The sequence below is a fragment of the Natrix helvetica genome (genome assembly GCF_964273705.1).
Source record: "Natrix helvetica genome assembly, chromosome: 1".
NCBI classification, from domain to species: Eukaryota; Metazoa; Chordata; class Lepidosauria; order Squamata; family Natricidae; genus Natrix; species Natrix helvetica.
Window position 1 is genome coordinate 48,671,905 of NC_138548.1, and position 18,708 is coordinate 48,690,612.

The 18,708-nt window shown below is 41.8% G+C and overlaps 1 protein-coding gene across 2 annotated transcripts in view; it reads right to left on the reverse strand.

Annotated features, from left to right (window-relative positions):
* Positions 1-18,708, reverse strand: part of SPATA7 (spermatogenesis associated 7) — a 53,349-nt gene that overhangs the window by 1,988 nt on the left and 32,653 nt on the right. Inside the window, exons 6-11 of one of the 2 annotated variants that reach the window (XM_081950029.1) lie at positions 10,879-11,363; positions 8,643-8,709; positions 6,838-6,911; positions 4,568-4,621; positions 1,801-1,878; positions 1,038-1,095 (exon numbers count right to left, since the gene is read on the reverse strand). In XM_081950029.1, the coding sequence (XP_081806155.1) occupies positions 1,038-1,095; positions 1,801-1,878; positions 4,568-4,621; positions 6,838-6,911; positions 8,643-8,709; positions 10,879-11,363 (816 nt within the window). The remainder of the gene's footprint in view (positions 1-1,037; positions 1,096-1,800; positions 1,879-4,567; positions 4,622-6,837; positions 6,912-8,642; positions 8,710-10,878; positions 11,364-18,708) is intronic. The other variant, XM_081950030.1, reaches the window with a different exon arrangement.

An 18,708-nucleotide genomic window follows, 5' to 3' on the forward strand; every position in this document is an offset into this window, starting at 1 on the left:
TAGCTCTCATCCCTGTTTCAAGGCCATAAGCAGTAATGCCCGAAGTTGTTTTGAGGATTATATGGCCAGCATGACCTTATGGAGCGCTGTTTCCTCTGCGTCAAAGTAGTTCATACTTATCTACTTGCATTTGCATACTTTCAAACTGCTAGGTGGGCAGGAGCTAGGTGAAGACACTCACCCTATCATGCAATGATCAGGAAAGGGCACAACTGGCACACCAGATGGTTGTGCAAAGGCCCTCATGACACCAGCTGCCAAATGGTCTTCAAGCAGCAGCTGAAAGTCCAGGAAGCTTCATATACATATGGCATTGATGCAAGAAATCTTCTTATTAAATGAGCAACATATTCATACAGTTGTCACTTTGCATAAGTGACAAATGAAAGTAGAGAATACTTATCATATATAATCCATGATATGATGGCTTATTCCACTAACCATTCAGGATTACAGTTATCAGTTTATCAACCCTGACGTGTTTGGGCAAAATATAGTCTTGGAACTAAGTTTGATTCCGTATGACTACATGAACTTACCCATGCTATTAATATTTATTTATTTATTTTATCTGTCAAATGTATATATCCACCCATCTCACAAAAAATGACTCTGGGAGACGTGCAATTATCATTGCAACAATTTGGGCATATTTGCCGCTGTCTGCGGTTGTTTTTTTTGTTTTTAAACTTCCCATTCGTTTACAGCCATAAGGTGCTGTAAAGGTATTTGTCTCTATAAGCACTAATCAGATCTAACCATCTTTCAAGGTCAGCTGACTATCCCTGGCTGCTTCATGTATTTATTTATGTGGAGAAAGGACCAAAGTGGCAAATGATAGTAATAAATGAATTAACTAAATGCTTTTCCAGAAGGTGCTTTCATAAATTAGAAATCCTGCCTAATGGTTGTAAATACAAATATATATATATATATATATAGAAAATAAGAAACAAATATTCTTCAGCAAACACACTGATCATTTTCAGAAGTAATTTTTAGTACTCTTAAAATGATCTCTCATCTACGCAGCATACCTTATTTAGATGGTTCTTGTTTAGTTCTATGTGACGTTCAAACAACCTTTCCAAAGCCCTTTAAAAAGCAAAAATATTGGACAAGTTTTACACAGGAAGCATTTTTTTCAAAAAAAACCCCAACCCATTAAGAATAATCAACTCTGGGATGTTAACTTATTTTTAAATAGAAACAAAATAATTATCCTACTCAAGAATTAAATTCTTTTATCTTTGGTCTTCTCCTACAGCTGCCCTGTTTTCACTGTGTACTTTTTCATATCTTTCCTACTTTTTCATGTTCATATTTTCTCAAATCTACTCTTGAACCTACCAAATGGCCTGTCCAGATTTCAGATCCTTTTATCACCTTATATCTTTTATTGATTCTTCCAATCTTTCATCAGAAACCATCAAACCAGCCATGCTTCTAGACTTAACATTTATATCTTTGCTGGGCATCTATATGGTTAGACTGGTGCTTAAGCCGCACCTTCAAAACCAACAGACTTTCCCCAACTAGACAGTTGTTAGTTACCCCTCATTTATTCTTGGGTCTCTGAAAGACCTGGTCACTTATTGTTCACTCTCTCATCTTATTCCCATCTACCCTTTCATGTCAACAGTAAACACCCCCCCCCCCCCAACCACCACTGCATTCATTCAGAATTTTACACACTTCTCACCCCAAACCCATCTCTGGTTCTTCCTTTATTTACCATTAGCCAATGCTTCACTTCAAAAAAATAATAATAATAATGTAGGGACTTTAAATATATCCAACCTGTTGGAAAATAATCCAAGCTTCAGAATCTCATCTGTTATGTCCTGAATAAAATTTAAATACCTCAGTTCTTCTTCTCTAAAGAGAAAACATAAAAACTACATTTAGTCTCCAAATGGAAACACTGAACAAGCATTTTAGCTGCTACCAACCAATTACTATTTATGATCTCGGATCATCAATACTAACATCAATAAATGAAGCCAAACTAATATGTTTGGTAGATTATTTCATCTCAAAGTCTTCTTGGGAGTGAACTTGTTCTACTTCCTACCACTGCTGATTTGTCCCCTATAAATTAGCAGTGTCTGCTAGTGCAAATCTGTACCATTTTATACAAGGGAGCTTCCTGCCGCATCTGAAAAACCTCAGCTGTGTGTAGACCAGAATAGCTTCCCTAATATATTCTCATTGATCTGAAGATACTGCATTCATAGCAGAAGGCTAATATGTAATTCACACTTCAATTAACAGTTGTATGAAGAATATCCTCTTCTGCAGGATTAATAGGAATGGGCAATTTCTTCCCAAACTGGATACTGTATACATACCTTATTTTTCGGAGTATAAGATGCACCAAGATTTTTAAAAGGCAAATTAAAAAAGAAAGTTTTTGTACTCTGCAGACCTCCCAAAAATGTTTTTTTTTTGTCAAAAAGGGCATGCATAGCCTTTAGGAGGCTTATAGAGTGCTCCTGGGGGTTTGGGGAGGGGGGAAATTGAGCAAAAAACAGCCCATTTTTTTGCTCATTTCTGCCCTCCCCAGCCCTCAGCAGCACCCTGGAAGCCTCCTAAAGGCTATGCCCGGCCATTTTGGTGAAGGGGCGGGGTTTCAGGAGGCCAAAAATGCTGTAATCAGTGTATAAGACACACCCAGATTTTCACCCTATTTTTTGAGAGAAAAAGGTGCATCTTATGCTCTGAAAAATACTACCTGAATTAAAGGACCTAAGTCTTGAATTAGTTTTATATTTAGTTGTCAAGCTAAGCAGCATTTAAAAAAAACATGTTTAACAAAAGAAAACATTGAAATAGAATAGCACTTAGACTTATAGACCACTTCAAAGTGCTTTATAGCCCTCTCTAAGAGGCTTATGGAGTCAGCCTATTGCCCCCAACAATCTGGGTCCTCATTTTACCTACCTCAGAAGGATGGATGGTTGAGTCAACCTTGAGCCCTGTCAGGATTGAACTCCTGGCAGTGAGCTAACCTGCAATACTGCATTCTAACCACTGTGCCACCATGGCTCAATTTAAGAGTTATCTAAACACAAGCAAACTAATGTAATATATATACACAAACATTTAACAGAAATAAGCAATCAAATCTGCACAAATCTGCTAATGTCACTAAATTTCCTCTTATATAAACAATAGTGTTGTTAAAGAAGTTGCTTGAGTGAAGAGTGTTAAACAACACACAGCTCTGCCATATATTCCATTGCATCATTAAGAGCTGGAAATCTGACAATCTGCACAACTGACATTCTGTTCAGTTAATGGTTTGCTAAATTGGCTTTAATGTTTTTGGGGAAAAAAACACCCTAGAATGCTTCCTTACTTTGAACTTCAGATTCGCTGGGAATAGAAAAGGTTTGGGAAAACAGATAATGACTTTACATGAATTGATGAGGCGACTGATCCTTTAGTTGGGACACAAAATGTTTTGGGGAAAAAGATATGAGCAATCTATCTCATAGGTCATAATTGATCCCATAGTGGCCTATGAGATGCAGTGAAGTTTATGTTGCATCCCTTTTGTCTCAGTGTAATATTGTTCTCAACGGTATTAAGTGTAAGATCTGTAAGTGCCACTACATATGACATACAGGCAGAAGACTAGCAGAGCATATTTGTCAAAATAAATTCCTTAATTTTGCAGCACATGGATAGATTCATTCACAGTTTCAATTGGGAAATGGACAGCATCCTAGATCAAGATAAATCCCCCAAAATTTTAAAGAATACTAAATACTTGGTATTCAAACAAGTCAGAAAAAATGTGATCAGAATATCTACTTGCTAGCAATCAATGTCTAGATAAGCAGGTGTTAATATGAGCCCAACAATCAAACAGTATACAAGTTGAATCAAGGAACTATCAAAACAACATCATTAACACTGACAAAGCAAGCTGTTTTATATATAATCAGGGAGCAAATCCCATTCCCTTCTAGTACTGAAGAGTTTACCTAGTCTGGTAATGAAACATCTGCAAACAACAATGAAGGTCAGAGAGCACCAAGGACTCAAATTCTCATATCTTGGTTGTAGGTTTTCCTATTTATTTAGCCCATAAATAAGCGACATATTCCTTTCTTTCCTCCCTTGCGTTCGCATAACATTTTCATATAAATAGGAAGTAAACTGCTTCATGTAGCATTTCATGGATTTTCTGTAATGTAGCTGTGGGCCCCAGTGCTAAAAAGTAAATAAAAGAAATGCAGAAGAAATGGAAGTAATTTTGATTTAAATCCATCAGCCAAACAAGGTTGTGGGGTCTTGTGTCCTTAAACATATGAATGCTATGGTTATATCAGACTGTTTGATATTGTTGTGTGTGTCAAAACGGTATTAAGGAGTGCGGTAGGAGAAGGAAAGAAACAGGATCAGTGATATAAATATAATCTGCTAATTTTTCATTGTGCAACAGAAGTACATGGCTCTAATTGTAATTTGGTATCATCTCTCTTACAATGTCAGCTTACAATGTCAGCTTCATTAATGTTTTGCACTTATGTGACATAGAAATTAATGAGTTACTTACTCAGCTTGGATTTTCCTCATGGTTGGGGACTCAACAGAACATGGAGAAATTGCTCTAAGCCATAAGGAGGAAGAAACAGTGCAAATCAGACCCAGAAGGGAGAATACTATGAAAATGTACATTGTTTCATATAAGGCTATGCTCGAATTGATCTCTATGCCTAAGGGAGGAAAGTGCACAGTATGATCATTCTTATTTTTGAATTTTACTCAACTTGCCCTCCCCCAATGAATGTATGAAGATGAGGGAGTAAATAAAATCACGTAATCGTTTTTAGAATTATTAAATGGATATTACCCAGTTACTCTCACTGTGTTATGAGAGAGGGATAGAAACTAATCTATTTTATTTTAATATAAAATAATATAAACTGTTAATCAAACTTAAACCTGTCAATCTACATAGTGGGCAAAGGCAAGGAAAATGCAGGAAACTCAAACCCTGGGCAACCAATCAGGAGCAGGAAGATGTTTATTTTTCTCTGAGTTTTTAAACAGGAGAGAGGAACATTTTGCCCTTGCAATTTTCTCTTTGTCTTCTATCCCAATAGGATAGATTCTGGGCAGTGAACAAGTAAATAACAATAAAACCACAAAACATAAGAAATAAAAGAGTCAACAAAAAGCAACCCTGCAAATAACAGAACATTCCAGCATATTTTTAATGCATATGAACAGATAGTAGGGACAATGTATCTCTGATGGATAAGTCTTCCAAACTGTGTGGATGGCTACTGAAGGTTTGTTGTTTTCTCCATTGCCCTCTGCTCTTCTCAGCCTCCCCCTCCTAGAATTTTGTTGGGGATGGGCAAGTTGGTGCTTAATGAATCTCAGTGCTTTACATATGGTATATAGCCATCATGGCAAAACTATGGCACACGTGCCACAGGTGGCACACATAGCCATCTCTGCAGGCACGCAAACCGTTGCCCAGGTCAGTTGCACTGCGCATGCGCGTGCCTCCCACTGGCCAGCTGATTTTTAGGTCATTGCTAGAAGAAGTGCGCACATACGTGGGGGTGGGGTTAGAGAGGCCTCCTAGCAGCAAAATGGGGGTTGCAGGGTGCTGCACCCCCTGCAGCCCATTTTTGGTTCCAGGAGGCTTCAGGGAAGTCTGCTATCACCAAAATGGGGTGGGGGTACGGCACCCCCCCAACCCCATTTTGGTGCTACACCTCCCTGAAGCCTCCTGTGACCAGAAACGAGGGGTGGGGGTGCGGTGCCCCCACATGCCCCCTTTTTGGTCCCATGAGGCTTCAGGGAGGCTTGCTAGCACCAAAACGGGGGTTGTGCGCACATGCACAGGGGACCGCAGGGGGAGATGTCATGCACACATGTGCGGGGCCCCTGTGGTGGGCATTGTATTATGGGTGTCAGCATGGGCACACTCGCTTTTCGCACCCAAGGGAAAAAAGGTTCGCCATCACTGGTATATATGTTATAAAGATGATAACCAGCACTCTGAATTGGGTCCAGTGTCTCCCTAGCAATCAATGTTGCAATCTGCCATCTTTTTCTTAGCCTGAGGTGGCACTTTAGAAATTCAGCATACCAGTAATAACTCACCTTGAATAGACTACCTCTCCCTTTAGTTACTTTGAGATGTAGAACAAACTGGAGAGAAAGAACCAAGCCTTGTGTGACACACACAATTGCTTCCAGAAACCCTTGTTCTCTCGTCCCGCCGCCCCCGGATCTCCAACTTCAACTGCCCGCTCAGGTTGAAGCAGGATCACCATAAGAGGTCTCTTAAACCCCGTAATTTTGCTAGATTGTCCAGAAAAATACCAGCATATGGAAAACTGGTGAAAACAAACATTCTAATTTCCATTTACTATATATTCTATATATTCATATTCCATATATCCTCCCTCCACGAAGACATTTCTAACCCCTTGTTAAAAATTGAGATTCTGAATTTTGGCTTTACACTAATATATATTTACTTATCTTTCACCTGAAGTAAATACCTGTTCATTGATGGTGGGTTAATCATCCAGTTACATCCAAGAAAGATTATCACATTCTCATGATTTACTAATTCATTATTTATTAATCAAAATAAATATTGTGATTCAAACAAACATTTCATCTTTCACATTGGATTTTTACTTTATTTGCTCTGCTTCTGAAATTTTGTTTGAAGAGAAAGATGCGTATTTGTACTTAGAGAACTTCAGACAGTTCTAAACCTCACGAAATACATCATTCTAGAATTCTGGGAGTCACAGAGTGTCAAAAAAGAAGGAAAAAGATCCAAATATTGCTTACCTTGGAGAGGATAACTGAGAAATAGGTTTCATTTCATCAGACTTCTGTTCATTAGAAAACCTGGGATCTTCTAACTATATATAAAGAATACATCTCTGTTATTGATACAAAATTAATTTGTACAGATAGCCCTTGACTTATGACCGCAAATGAGCTCATCATTTCTGTTGTTAAGCAAGACATTTGTCAACCTTTTTGGAACTGCTGAAAGGACTATGATGTAGACAGGAGATAGATGGTATCATATCCCTCCCTTTCTGTTGAGAGTGGGCTGCTCAGTTTTAACATGGATGGCCTCTTTAACCCTTCTTTCAAACCAACGGTGCTCTCTGTTCAGAATGTGAACTTTGCTATCTTCAAAAGTGTGACCTTTGTCTTTCAAATGCAGATGGACTGCTGAATCCTGTCCTGATGGGTAGGAGAACAAATCAGAAGTTCCAAGAACATTCCAAACCCATTTGTACTCGGATTCAGGTGACCCAAGGATACAGATAAATCCCCAAGTTGCCTCAACGACTCTCAGAGAGCTAAAGACCGACCTACAGAGTGCTAACAACCAGATAACTTCAAGGAGTATATATTCCATTCCCATCATTCAGTCAGAACTGAAGAAACTTCTTGGATGAGAAGCAAAACATCTTCAAGGAAACAAAGGAAATCCAGTTGCCTTTTGAAAAGCACCTTTTGGACCAGAATGTGAGAGGGAATTTGAATGCCTTTGTGCAATGGAAGAACCTCTAGTTGGGCGGGGTGGGTGGTGTAGAAACTATTACTGTCTGTTCCAGCCATCCAAACCACCAAACGATTCTGATTTATTGCTATGCAATCCACTACTTTTTGCCACGCATCCATGAAAGTTAAGTCACTAATGAATGGAATTCAATATAGCACATCTATTTGTTTTTAAGATGATACCAGTTTGTTATGTAAACCTTTTTTTAGACAAGAATGCAGGAAATAATAAAAAAAAGAATGTAAAATAGTATTGTAAACATTGCTGTTACGATTATTAAACTAAAAGTTTAATATTTGCCTGAGGGGAGGTTTTAAAGGATAAAATATATGAACACTGGTGGAATTCAGCCGGTTTGGGCTGGTACGGGTGAACCGATAGATAAATTGCTGGCTGGCCCTGCCCCTTTCAGGAGTGACCATGTGCCCTGTTTTTGCTCCCAGGAGGCTACAGGGAGGTTATTAAAATATTTTAATTATAACAGCATTGGATAATGTAATCTTGCTGGAACACTGCTGAGAAGACCTAGTTACACAGTCAGCAAATTTTACAAATCCTAACAGAAAGCCAACAAGTAGCATCCTAATGATAAACATAAACATATAGGCAGATTATTAAATATTTAAAAGATTAGAAACAACACTTTGAACTAAGCTGGAAACCCAAGGACAACAAGTTAAAGTATGAGGGTGTAATGATGTATCCTTCTGTTCCACAACAACAATTGAAGTGGCCTCATTCTTCATCAATTGAAGTGTTCTAGTTATGGTTCTACTTATATAATTCCATTGTAATAATCTAGTAAAGGAAAAAGCATGACATTAATTTTTCTTAGTAAGGTTGGAACTAATGTACCCAAAGCAAAGTGGAATAAAAGGCACTTCTGCTAGAGCATCCATTGTGTTTCTATAGAAAGCATCACATCCAAAAAACATCCACGCCATAAATGAGAACTTTTAGTGTGTCAGTGCAACCACTTTCAATGTGGAATGCAACCAACTACCCAGAGCAACAGACTTCTTTTTATAAATGGCCTGGTGACTGGAACAGAAACAAACAGGTCTTGAATTACCTCCTTCGCGATCTTCTCAAAAGTAGGCAAATTCTCTTTTTCAGCTGCTTCAGACTCAGCTTGAAAACTACAAAATACAATGATCCAATGTCATTTTTGCAGAAACAATACTCCAATATGCTGTTTTGAATATCTATGGGGCAGAATATATTACCATCTGGGTTCAAAAAACAATTATCGGAGTGTTAATGCTTACAGATGTTATACCCATCGTTCATGGGTGTTCATGAGGTAACAGACAAAAGGCTCACTGGATGGAAAAATATACAAGGAACTGATAATCCATCTGTTGTACAAATCTTTTTTAATAAAGAAACTGTGATACAGATATAAAAGATGTGGGATATTAACAATATCTGTAGAATAACTATGGCACCTCTGGAATTAAGAGTATTTCTCATCTAAGTCTTCTAATCATGCCACAATCATTTCCTTGCTTGGCATTAAATACAATGATGTTGAAGGGACTCTTAATTTGCTATAGAATCCCAGTTCTAAAGAAGACAGTGAATTGATAGCACCCAATAAACCTTTAGCATGAGAGAAATGTATTATTATAATCTGAGGAGATTTAATTGAGGCAGAAGACATCTACTCTGTATTATTTATATCTTTGTATAAGATGCTTACTCTCTTGCAACTGTGCTGCCTTTTAATATCCTCTATTAATATAAATGGAAATGAAGTAAAATATATGGGAGATCTGTGTGTGGCATCTAAATTACATGTATTAATGAATATAGTCTTGTTAATAATTATGGCACTATACTGTACACCTTTAACACAAAATATAGATACCTTGCTGTAGGAGCTTCTAGTATCAAATCCAATTTTATGTTGAACTTTAGCTGTACATATACTAATAAATCCAAACTGAAATATACTCCTTGCAATTAAAATTGTAAACCTGACTTTTGAGACAAGAATCAGGGTAGTCCTAACAATATTGGTCTTGATTTTCCAGGAGCTTGGTTCAAACGTCTTTTAAACATAAATTCAAAAATGATTTTGATTAGATTACATTGTCTGTATCTCAGTTTATTATCCTGTTTCTTTTATTATGAACACTCCAACCCCTTTTGCCAGAGCCAAGTAATTTCTGCTTACTACTCTGGAATAAAGCTTACTACCATAGCTGTACTTCCATGTCAGAAAATAGCTAAATCTGGTAGAACATTATTAAGCAATATAAAAAAGTTCATAAATATGCTTGGATACAGACTTGCTGGAGGGCATGGAATAACTATTTTCTTCTAATTATTAATTCCTCTTTTCCTATGCCATTTCCCCTGCTATTCCAGAGTTTTAGGGAATCCTCTGGATAAGTCCTAGAGGTGATGCCATCATCCTCTTTCTTCTACAGAAAATTTCCAATGGAAATCATGATTCCATTTGCAAATGGAGGAATCTTTTCTATTTATAGACAGACATTTTAGCCTCCAGCCCAATCACCCCTGCATATTCTATGAAAAATAAAATTAAGCAGGATCAAATTATTCATACAGATATGAATTTACAATATGACAATGGGACATCTCTGCAAATGTAAATACACCAACAAGCTGTGCACAGTAACTAAAATATAGGTGATGAGCAGTCACATAAATTCCTAATACCGTCTTTCCTGAAAATAAAGACGGGTCTTGTTTCCTTTTGACCCCTGAAATAAGCAGGTCTTATTTTTGAGGTGCAGGAAGTGGCAAGCATGGTCACCTCATGGCTGCTACCGTGTTGCAATATTTTCAGGGAGAGCTTATTTTTAGGGGAGGGCTTACTTTAACGCATGCGCTCAAAAGCCAGATTGGGCTTATTATCCAAGGAGATCTTATTTTCAGACAAACAGGGTACATACAACGGGTCTTTGGAATTGTAATTTTCCATGAAAGTGCACTTATGGTGTTTGAAAAGGGTGTTTTTTTAAAGAGAAGAATGAAATGAAGCAAATGCAAGAACTTTGTTAATTGTCTGTTGCCTCGTTTCTAAAGAGTTTTGTTTATACTGTGATAATAGTAACTGGATGAACTGTCTTAATGTACTATACAAGACATTTTTCATCCATCTACTTCTAGCGATGTTACTTTTACACACACACACACACACACGCACGTTATTGTCCACCCATCAAGTTTAGCTCTCCATTGTTAAATATGAACATGAAGCAGCAATTCAATGCACCATGGAGCAGGTTCGTGCAATGCTTATAGTATAATACAACTTCCATAAGAAACCTCTTCACCTGCTTATTTCAGTTTGTGTTTCTGCTTCCATCTGTTGCCTTAGATTCTCCCTTACTTTTCGTCTCGCTGGGGTGTAGTATCTGTATTGTGAAAGAAAGGATTTTGCATCTGACTTTAAAGTCCTTGGAGTGAACGGCTGCTGACCATTGGTAAAATGTTGGGAATGCTTATCCAGGAGATCCCCATTGCATGCTTTGGAATCGGGAGTTTGGGCTTTTGAAGAATGCTTGCTTGCTGTAGTGTCTGAAGAACTACAGGAAACTCTACAATGTAATTTTTGTAGGCTTGAAATGCTGGAATCTGAGCTTTCAATTGATAAGCTGGAGATTTTCGGACCAACTTTTTTGTTATTTTTTTCTTTTCTTTGAAGGATTGCGCTTTGCTTCTCTGGAGTCGATAGGGAGTCTAACCCATACTGCTGTTCACATGGTGCCCTGAAGGGTTCCTTGTCTTCTGGTTCTGATGAATCCTGTGTCGGAGTGGGCTGGAGAGACACAAAAACCACAGGCCATTTGATCGGGCTGTTTTTGTGAAAAGCAGACAAAGACTAAATACCAAATGAATACCATTCTCTGCCATTTGTTTGCCTCATAATGAAGCGCTTATAAAAAAATACAGAGATATTGATTGGACTCTGTTTAGGCTGAAACATTCCCTTTGGCCCCACAAAGTGATAAAATATTTTCTACCCTGGGGGCTTTGGACTTGCCAGGTTGATTGTTCTCTTGCTCTGGGATATGGTTCTGCTGCAAGCAGTATTTCATTTTTGCTGAAATAAAACATAAGTAAAAAGGGGGCAGGGGAGGGAATCAGCCATAAAGGTAAAGGTTTCCCTTGCACATATGTGCTAGTCGTTCCCAACTCTAGAGGGTGGTGATCATCTCTGTTTCAAAGCCAAAGAGCCAGCGCTGTCCGAAGACAACTCCGTGGTCATGTGGCCGGCATGACTAAATGCCGAAGGCGCACGGAACGCTGTTACCTTCCCACTAAAGGTGGTTCCTATTTTTCTACTTGCATTTTTACATGCTTTCGAACTGCTAGGTTGGCAGAAGGTGGGACAAGTAACGGAAGCTCACTCCGCAATAGGGATTCGAACCGCCGAACTTTTGATCGACAAGCTCAGCGTCTTAGCCACTGAGCCACCGCGTCCCATAACACCTGCCATACAGCAGTATAAACCAATGGAATTAATATTGAAATGACAAGTTGGTTTTTGTAGTATCCGCATAATTGTTTCAATTATCTGCTTTTGCAAACAGCACTTGATATTCTATTTCTTTTATTTCCTAATTTCCATAAAGTTTCTCCATTGGTTGATTACGCCCTTATTTGTGAACCAGTCCGGTGTCTACTGTAACTCTTGTTGAACTTTCTTCCAGACTTGATAAAGGCACACCCAGATAGAATTGTGCGGAAGTATTCTTTTATTTGCACTCCAGGGCCAATAACCTCTTCTAGCCCATGAATAAAAAGACAGAAACTTTTAAAATGGCTTCTCTATCTATCCCGCAGAGGAGGAAGGTCCACTGGGGATGGCAACAGAAAGCTGTACACCACAGCAAAAACATAACAACAGAGCTGAGGATAGGCACAAGAGGAAGGTCGCTAAGGGCAATTGTAGTGGTGATAGCAGCAGGGACCAATCGTAAATGCACTGCCCCCCCCTCAAATTTTTATCATGTGACCATGAGGGCACTGTATGGTCATAAATTTGAGGACTGGTTGCAAGTTCATTTTTCTCTGCTGCCGTAACTTCAAATGACTGCTGAATGAATGGATGTTGAGCAAGAACTACCTGTACAATTACATTTTCCTCTGGTCTAACACAGCCTGGAAAATAGATTCGGGAGATATTTTTAAAAACAAGAAACTATTGAAAATAGTGAAGAGAAATCAAACTGAGTGTTTTGAACTTTGATTTCTCTCCAATATTTTCAATATTTTCTTTGTGTTTTTAAAAACATCTTCTGAGTCCATTTTCCCTATCAGGAGAAAAAAGTTATAAGATTATAAATGATGCGTATGCTGGGCATTATAAAGACATCATTGTCTTGCTGAATAAATAACCCAGCATATACAGCAAAACGTAATGCTGCACAGAAATATAGCTATTAAGTTATTCTTTAAACCATGTAGCGTAATGCAAAGCACAAAGACTGAGATGTCATGAGCAAAAGAAATTAAAGCTTGGAAACGAAAGAAAATTTAACTAAATATAATATATACCAATGCTATTCATTATAGATTTCCATATTTTCTACCCTTGAAAACCAGTTTTCTATGCATTTGTTTTTAAGCTGCTGTATTGATATTCTAAAAAAAACACCAAAAATTACATTCAACTGCCAGTTAATAAAACACTTCAAGAGGCCGCATAAAGTTAAAGATATAAGAATCACTCTTTAGCAGTTCTTTCCCTTAACATCATTGATTTTTATGTACTCATTTACAACCCAGCATACCACTGTGGAAAGGCATTACAAAAGTTGGCTGCAGATAAAACTAGCAAGTCAGCAGACTTAAGCTTTTAACAGACTATGAAATGGAAAAAAAGTCATATAAATTCTCCAAAGCAATAAACCTGAACAAGGTACATTTTCTATTCCCAGGGATTCTTTGTAGTGTTTATAATGTATATCAGACTATGAACCAGGAGAAAGATATTCATGAAACAATTAACCTTCAACAATACACATGTATGTGTATTTCACACAAATCCCCAAAGCAGTGGAAGTGCTATTAAATAACCCTGACAGCTCAAAACAAATGGCAAAGCTTTCTAGTTTTGACTTTCTGCTGAAACACTGAAATAAAATCATGAAAAATACTGCTGTCTGCACAAAATTTATTTATTTATTAATCCAATTGATATAGCCGCCCATCTCACCAAAGGCAACTCGGGGTGATGTCACAAACAGATAAAATCACATAGGAAAACAACAATATAAAATATATATAAATCATTAAAAGATAAATATTATAAAAATAGATATACAGAATATGTCTTACTGAAGAATCTTGTAACACCTATTCAATTTTGGTGAATCAGAATATACCAAAGGCACACAGTTGTTTTTTTTAAAATTGGAAGTTGTTTGCCTGTAGAATGCCTAAGAATTCATAATAGGAATCAAAATATGAACATCAGGGAAATTCAATTAAATCTGTAGCACATCAGTGCATTTTTATTCAAACAGTGTTGTTACTCAATGCTAAACATTGTCATAAGAAGGTTAATTTGCTCATCTCTTTTCTCTAGTGTAGCCACCAAGAAAATGATCATTGGCTTACCTGAAGGGTCGTTTTCAGGGCGCTGCGAAGGAGAGTCCAAGCAAGGGTTAAATACAGCTAATCTGCCCAGAACTGAATTGAAACCTTAAGCCACGCCCCTGGTGCTGATTATCTTCAGATTTTTTCAATGAAGACATGGAACTGTTGCGCGCTGAGAAGTCCAACAATAGAAACAAATCCAACAAGGAAACAAACCAACTGGAACCATAAACGTTTGAACTGTCACCAGCGGAATCAGACCCCAGGGTGGGGTGGACTCTCCTTCGCAGCGCCCTGAAAACGACCATTCAGGTAAGCCAATGGTCATTTTCCAGGGCGCTGCTCTGGAGAGTCCAAGCAAGGGACATGCCCAAGCTAATTGTCACTAGAGTGGGAAGCAGCAACATTCAGGGTCCCTCCGCTGGTGTGAATGCCCTGAGGAACTCGCCTCCTGAATGCTCCTTCCACTGACGCAAAGCTGTCCAACTTATAATTCCGGACAAACAGGGGAAGCGAAGTCCAGTGGCTGCCTTGCAAATTTCCTCAATCGGTGCCTGGGTCGCTCAGGCAGCCGTGGTGGCGGTGCTCCTGGTTGAATGCACTGTAATGTGGCTAGGTACAGGTTTGGACTGTAGGACATGAGCGAGGGCGATGCAGGCCCTAAGCCACCTACTGATCGTAGAGGAGGACACTTTCCTGCCCTGGGAGGCTGGCTGGAACGATATGAAGAGCGATTCAGAGCGTCAAAAGGCCGCTGTGCGCTTGATGTACTTACGAAGCGTCCTGCGAACATCTAGCAAGTGCCAGCGTTTCTCCCTCGTATGCCTAGGGTGCGGACAAAAGTCCAGGAGAACTATCTCCTGTGCGTGGTGGAACCAGGAGTTAATCTTGGGGATAAACGACAGGTCCAGTCTGAGAACTACCCTGTCAGGTCGAATCAAGCATAAGTCCTCTCTGACGGACAGGGCAGCGAGCTCTGAAATACGCCGAGCCAAAGTGATGGCAATCAAGAAGGCTGTCTTAAATGTCAAATGTTTAAGACTGGCAGTCCTGAGTAGTTCAAATGGGGGACCGATGAGGGCACGCAGAACCACGTTGAGGTCCCAAGATGGATATCTGTGAACCACTGGGGGTCTCAGGTTAGTTGCGCCTCTGAGAAAGCTGCGAATGGTAGGATGCCGTCTGAGCGAGGAATGCACGTCCGGAGCCAGAATGGTGGAAATTGCAGCCACCTGACGCCGTAGGGTGTTAGGCGCCAGGTCCTTGTCCAGGCCATCTTGCAGGAAGTCCAGAATGACAGGAATCGAGGCTGAGGGGGCAGAAATCCCACAAGCAGTGCACCAGCTGTCGAAGGCTCTACAGGTAGCGTCGTAGATCTGGGTCGTGGACGGACGCCTGGACGCTTGGATGGTGCCGATCACTTTGGCCGAGAGATGGCCTCTGCTCAGAAGATCTCTCTCAAGTGCCAGACGGCCAATTGCAGCCACTGGGGCTCTGGGTTGTTGAAGAGCCCCCTGGCTGAGAAAGATCTCCTGCGCTGGAATTCGCCAAGGTGGCTCGACAGAGAGGCTCACCAGGTCTGCGAACCAGGTTCTCCTGGGCCAGAACGGTGCCACCAGTAGTATCTCCGCTGCCTCCGACAGGATCTTCTGAATGACTCTGGGAAGTATAGGTAGAGGTGGGAAGGCGTATAGCAGTCCCCGTGGCCAAGGGCAGTGCAGGGCGGATAGCCGAACCTCTGGGATAGCTTCTGGAACAGGTGCGGATCGAGTGGTCGACCACTCTGAGTGGTCGACCGTGGCCCTGCTCAGCCAGTCCGCCTGGGTGTTGGTCGTGCCCGAAATGTGCTCCGCCTGTACGGACAGAAGATGTTTCTCCGCCCACCGCCCTAGGACGTCGGCCTCTGACATCAGGGATTTGGAACGAGTGTCCCCCTGGCGTTGATGTGTGCCTTTGTCGCGACATTGTCTGTCAGTACCCTCACATGATGCCCTTGTATGCTGGACTGGAAATGGAGAAGGGCCAACCTGACTGCCCTCAGTTCCAGCCAGTTGATGCTGTGAGCGGCCTCGGAAGGAGACCACCTGCCCTGTGCCAGCTGACTGTGGCAATGAGCTCCCCAGCCATACAAGCTGGCGTCCGTTGTGATGGTGAGACGGATCGGTTCTTTGAAGGGGGAGCCCTTCGTCAGGGCAGGGGACAACCACCACCGGAGGGAACGCCGTAACCCCAAGGAAACCGGGATCAGCCTCGTCGAACTGCTTTTGTTGGCCCTTTGGTAAGGGAGCAGGAGCCACTCTTACCACTCTTACTCTTGGGCGGGAGTGGAGTCTTGCCCACGGCACAATTGACAGGCACGAGATCATTATACTTAATAGCTGAGACAGCTGAACGACCTTGGCCAGGGGCGACCACTGCACTTGTGCGACCCTCTCCCTGAGGCTCGTTACCCGTTCTGGAGATAGGAAGACCTGGCAGGAGACGGTGTCGATGATGGCCCCTAGATGCTGTAGTCTGGTTGTTGGAAGAAGATGACTTTTCTCCAGGTTGATGGAGAACCCGTGGTCTTGAAGCACCTGCATGGTGTATTCCAGGTCTCGGGTCGCCTGTTGGTGGGATGACGACTGGATGAGGACGTCGTCCAGGTAGCAGTGCAGTCTTATTGGATGGTATCTGAGGAAGGCCGCCACAGCCGCGAGGATCTTCGTAAATGTCCTGGGGGCCGATGACAGGCCAAACGGCAAGGCCCGATACTGGTAGTGGCGGCCTGTGTAAGTGAATCTCAGGTACCTGCGGTAGGCTTTGCGGATGGGTACGTGGGGGTAGGCCTCCTTGAGGTCTATGGATGTCAAAATATCCCCTGGCCTAAAGCATCCCAGGATAGACTGGAAGGACTGCATCTTGAACCTCCGATAGGTGACATAATAGTTTAATCTTTTTAGGTCCAATATTCCCCTCCCCCCCGGAATTTTTGGGAACCAGGAACAGGATTGAGTAAAAACCTGTCCCCTACTGACCCTCCGGAACAGCCTCTATGGCCCTGATATCCTTGAGGTGCCTGATCTCCTGTTCCATAAGAGCCCGTTTGACTAGGCATGAAGGGACGGGGCACCTGATGAAGTGGCGGGGGGGGGGGGAGAGCAGGGAGAGGAATTCCAAGATGAGGCCCAGGCGGATCGTTTGTAGGACCCACTGGTCCAACGTGATCTGCTCCCACTTGGTGTGAAATAACTGGAGACGTCCTCCTATGGGAGCTGATCGTTGATGGTCATTTGTATCTTCTAAAGGGGCGTGAGCCAGACCCCCCCCCGATAGGGACGTTTGGAATAGTGCTGTTGGCGACCTCTGTCGCGAAAGGACTGACAGTCCTGGGATCGGTCAGTTTGTTGGGGATACGCCCGATGAAATGGGGCGGAGCTAGTGGATGGCTCAGTGTTCCGAAAGGGTTGCCTTATGTAGAAATTGGAACCCTTCCAATCGAACTTTTTTGTGACCGATGGCATCACCTTCTTTTTGTCCTTATTTTCAACTAGGACGGGGTCCAGGACCTCCCCGAAGAGCTTGTTCCCTTTAAAAGGAGCTGTGACAAGCTTCCACTTGGAACGCATGTCCACGTTCCAGTGTCTAAGCCATAAGAGGCGTCTGGTGGTGACATTAGACGCTAGGGCTCAAGAGGCAAGCTTGGCAGCGCTCAGGGTGGCATCCGCAGTGTACTCTGTGGCTGCCATGATCTTATTGATATTCTGCCTCAGCTTGGTGTCCCTGGCAGGAATTTTCATCAGTAACTGCCTCAACCAAAGTAGGGCTGCCCTGGAAAGGAAGGAGGCTGAGGTGGACGTCTTAATTGCCCATGCTGCCGCCTGGTGAGTTTTGTGACAAGCATTCTCAGACCTCTTGTCCTCTGCCTTGAGCCCTTCTAGTAAGTCAGGGGGAAGGACAGACGTAGAGGTGAGTGCCGCCACGGGAGGATCAATTGGAGGTAGCTTAAGCAAATCCTCCAGGCTGGCATCTACTGTATAAAGCTTTTTATCATTGCTACTGGGGGTAGCCATGGTAGCAGGCTGTGCCCACTGCTTTTGAACCATATTGAGAAAGAGTTTGGGGACTGGAACTATCTCCTGGGCCAGCACAGGCTCTTCAAAAAGGTCCCCAGATAGGTCATCTGGGTCCTGGGTCGCCAGAACCGATGGGGTTGACCCCATGCGGGTTGCTACTTTGGCCTTATCCAGAATGGTTTTGAAGTTGGCCAGTTTAAATAGGCCCGAAAAGGTAGGCTTTTCGGAGGAACCACCTTCATCCCCCGAGAACTCAGCTTCCTGCCTAGGCAATAAGACTTCCTCCTCCTCCCAGTCCGAATCCTCCGAGGCTAAGGATGAATGGGGGGACTGAGGGGGCTGGGTGAAGGATGCTGCACTGGGAGCAGCCTGGGGCTCAAGATGGCGGGTCTTGCGAGTGCGTTTGCCTCTCTGTTGCATGCCCGCTTCGATGCCCTGGGAGATAGCCCTGTTGATTACCTCCTGCATTTCTGCTGAGAGGTTGGGCCCTTGGTCCTCGACTGG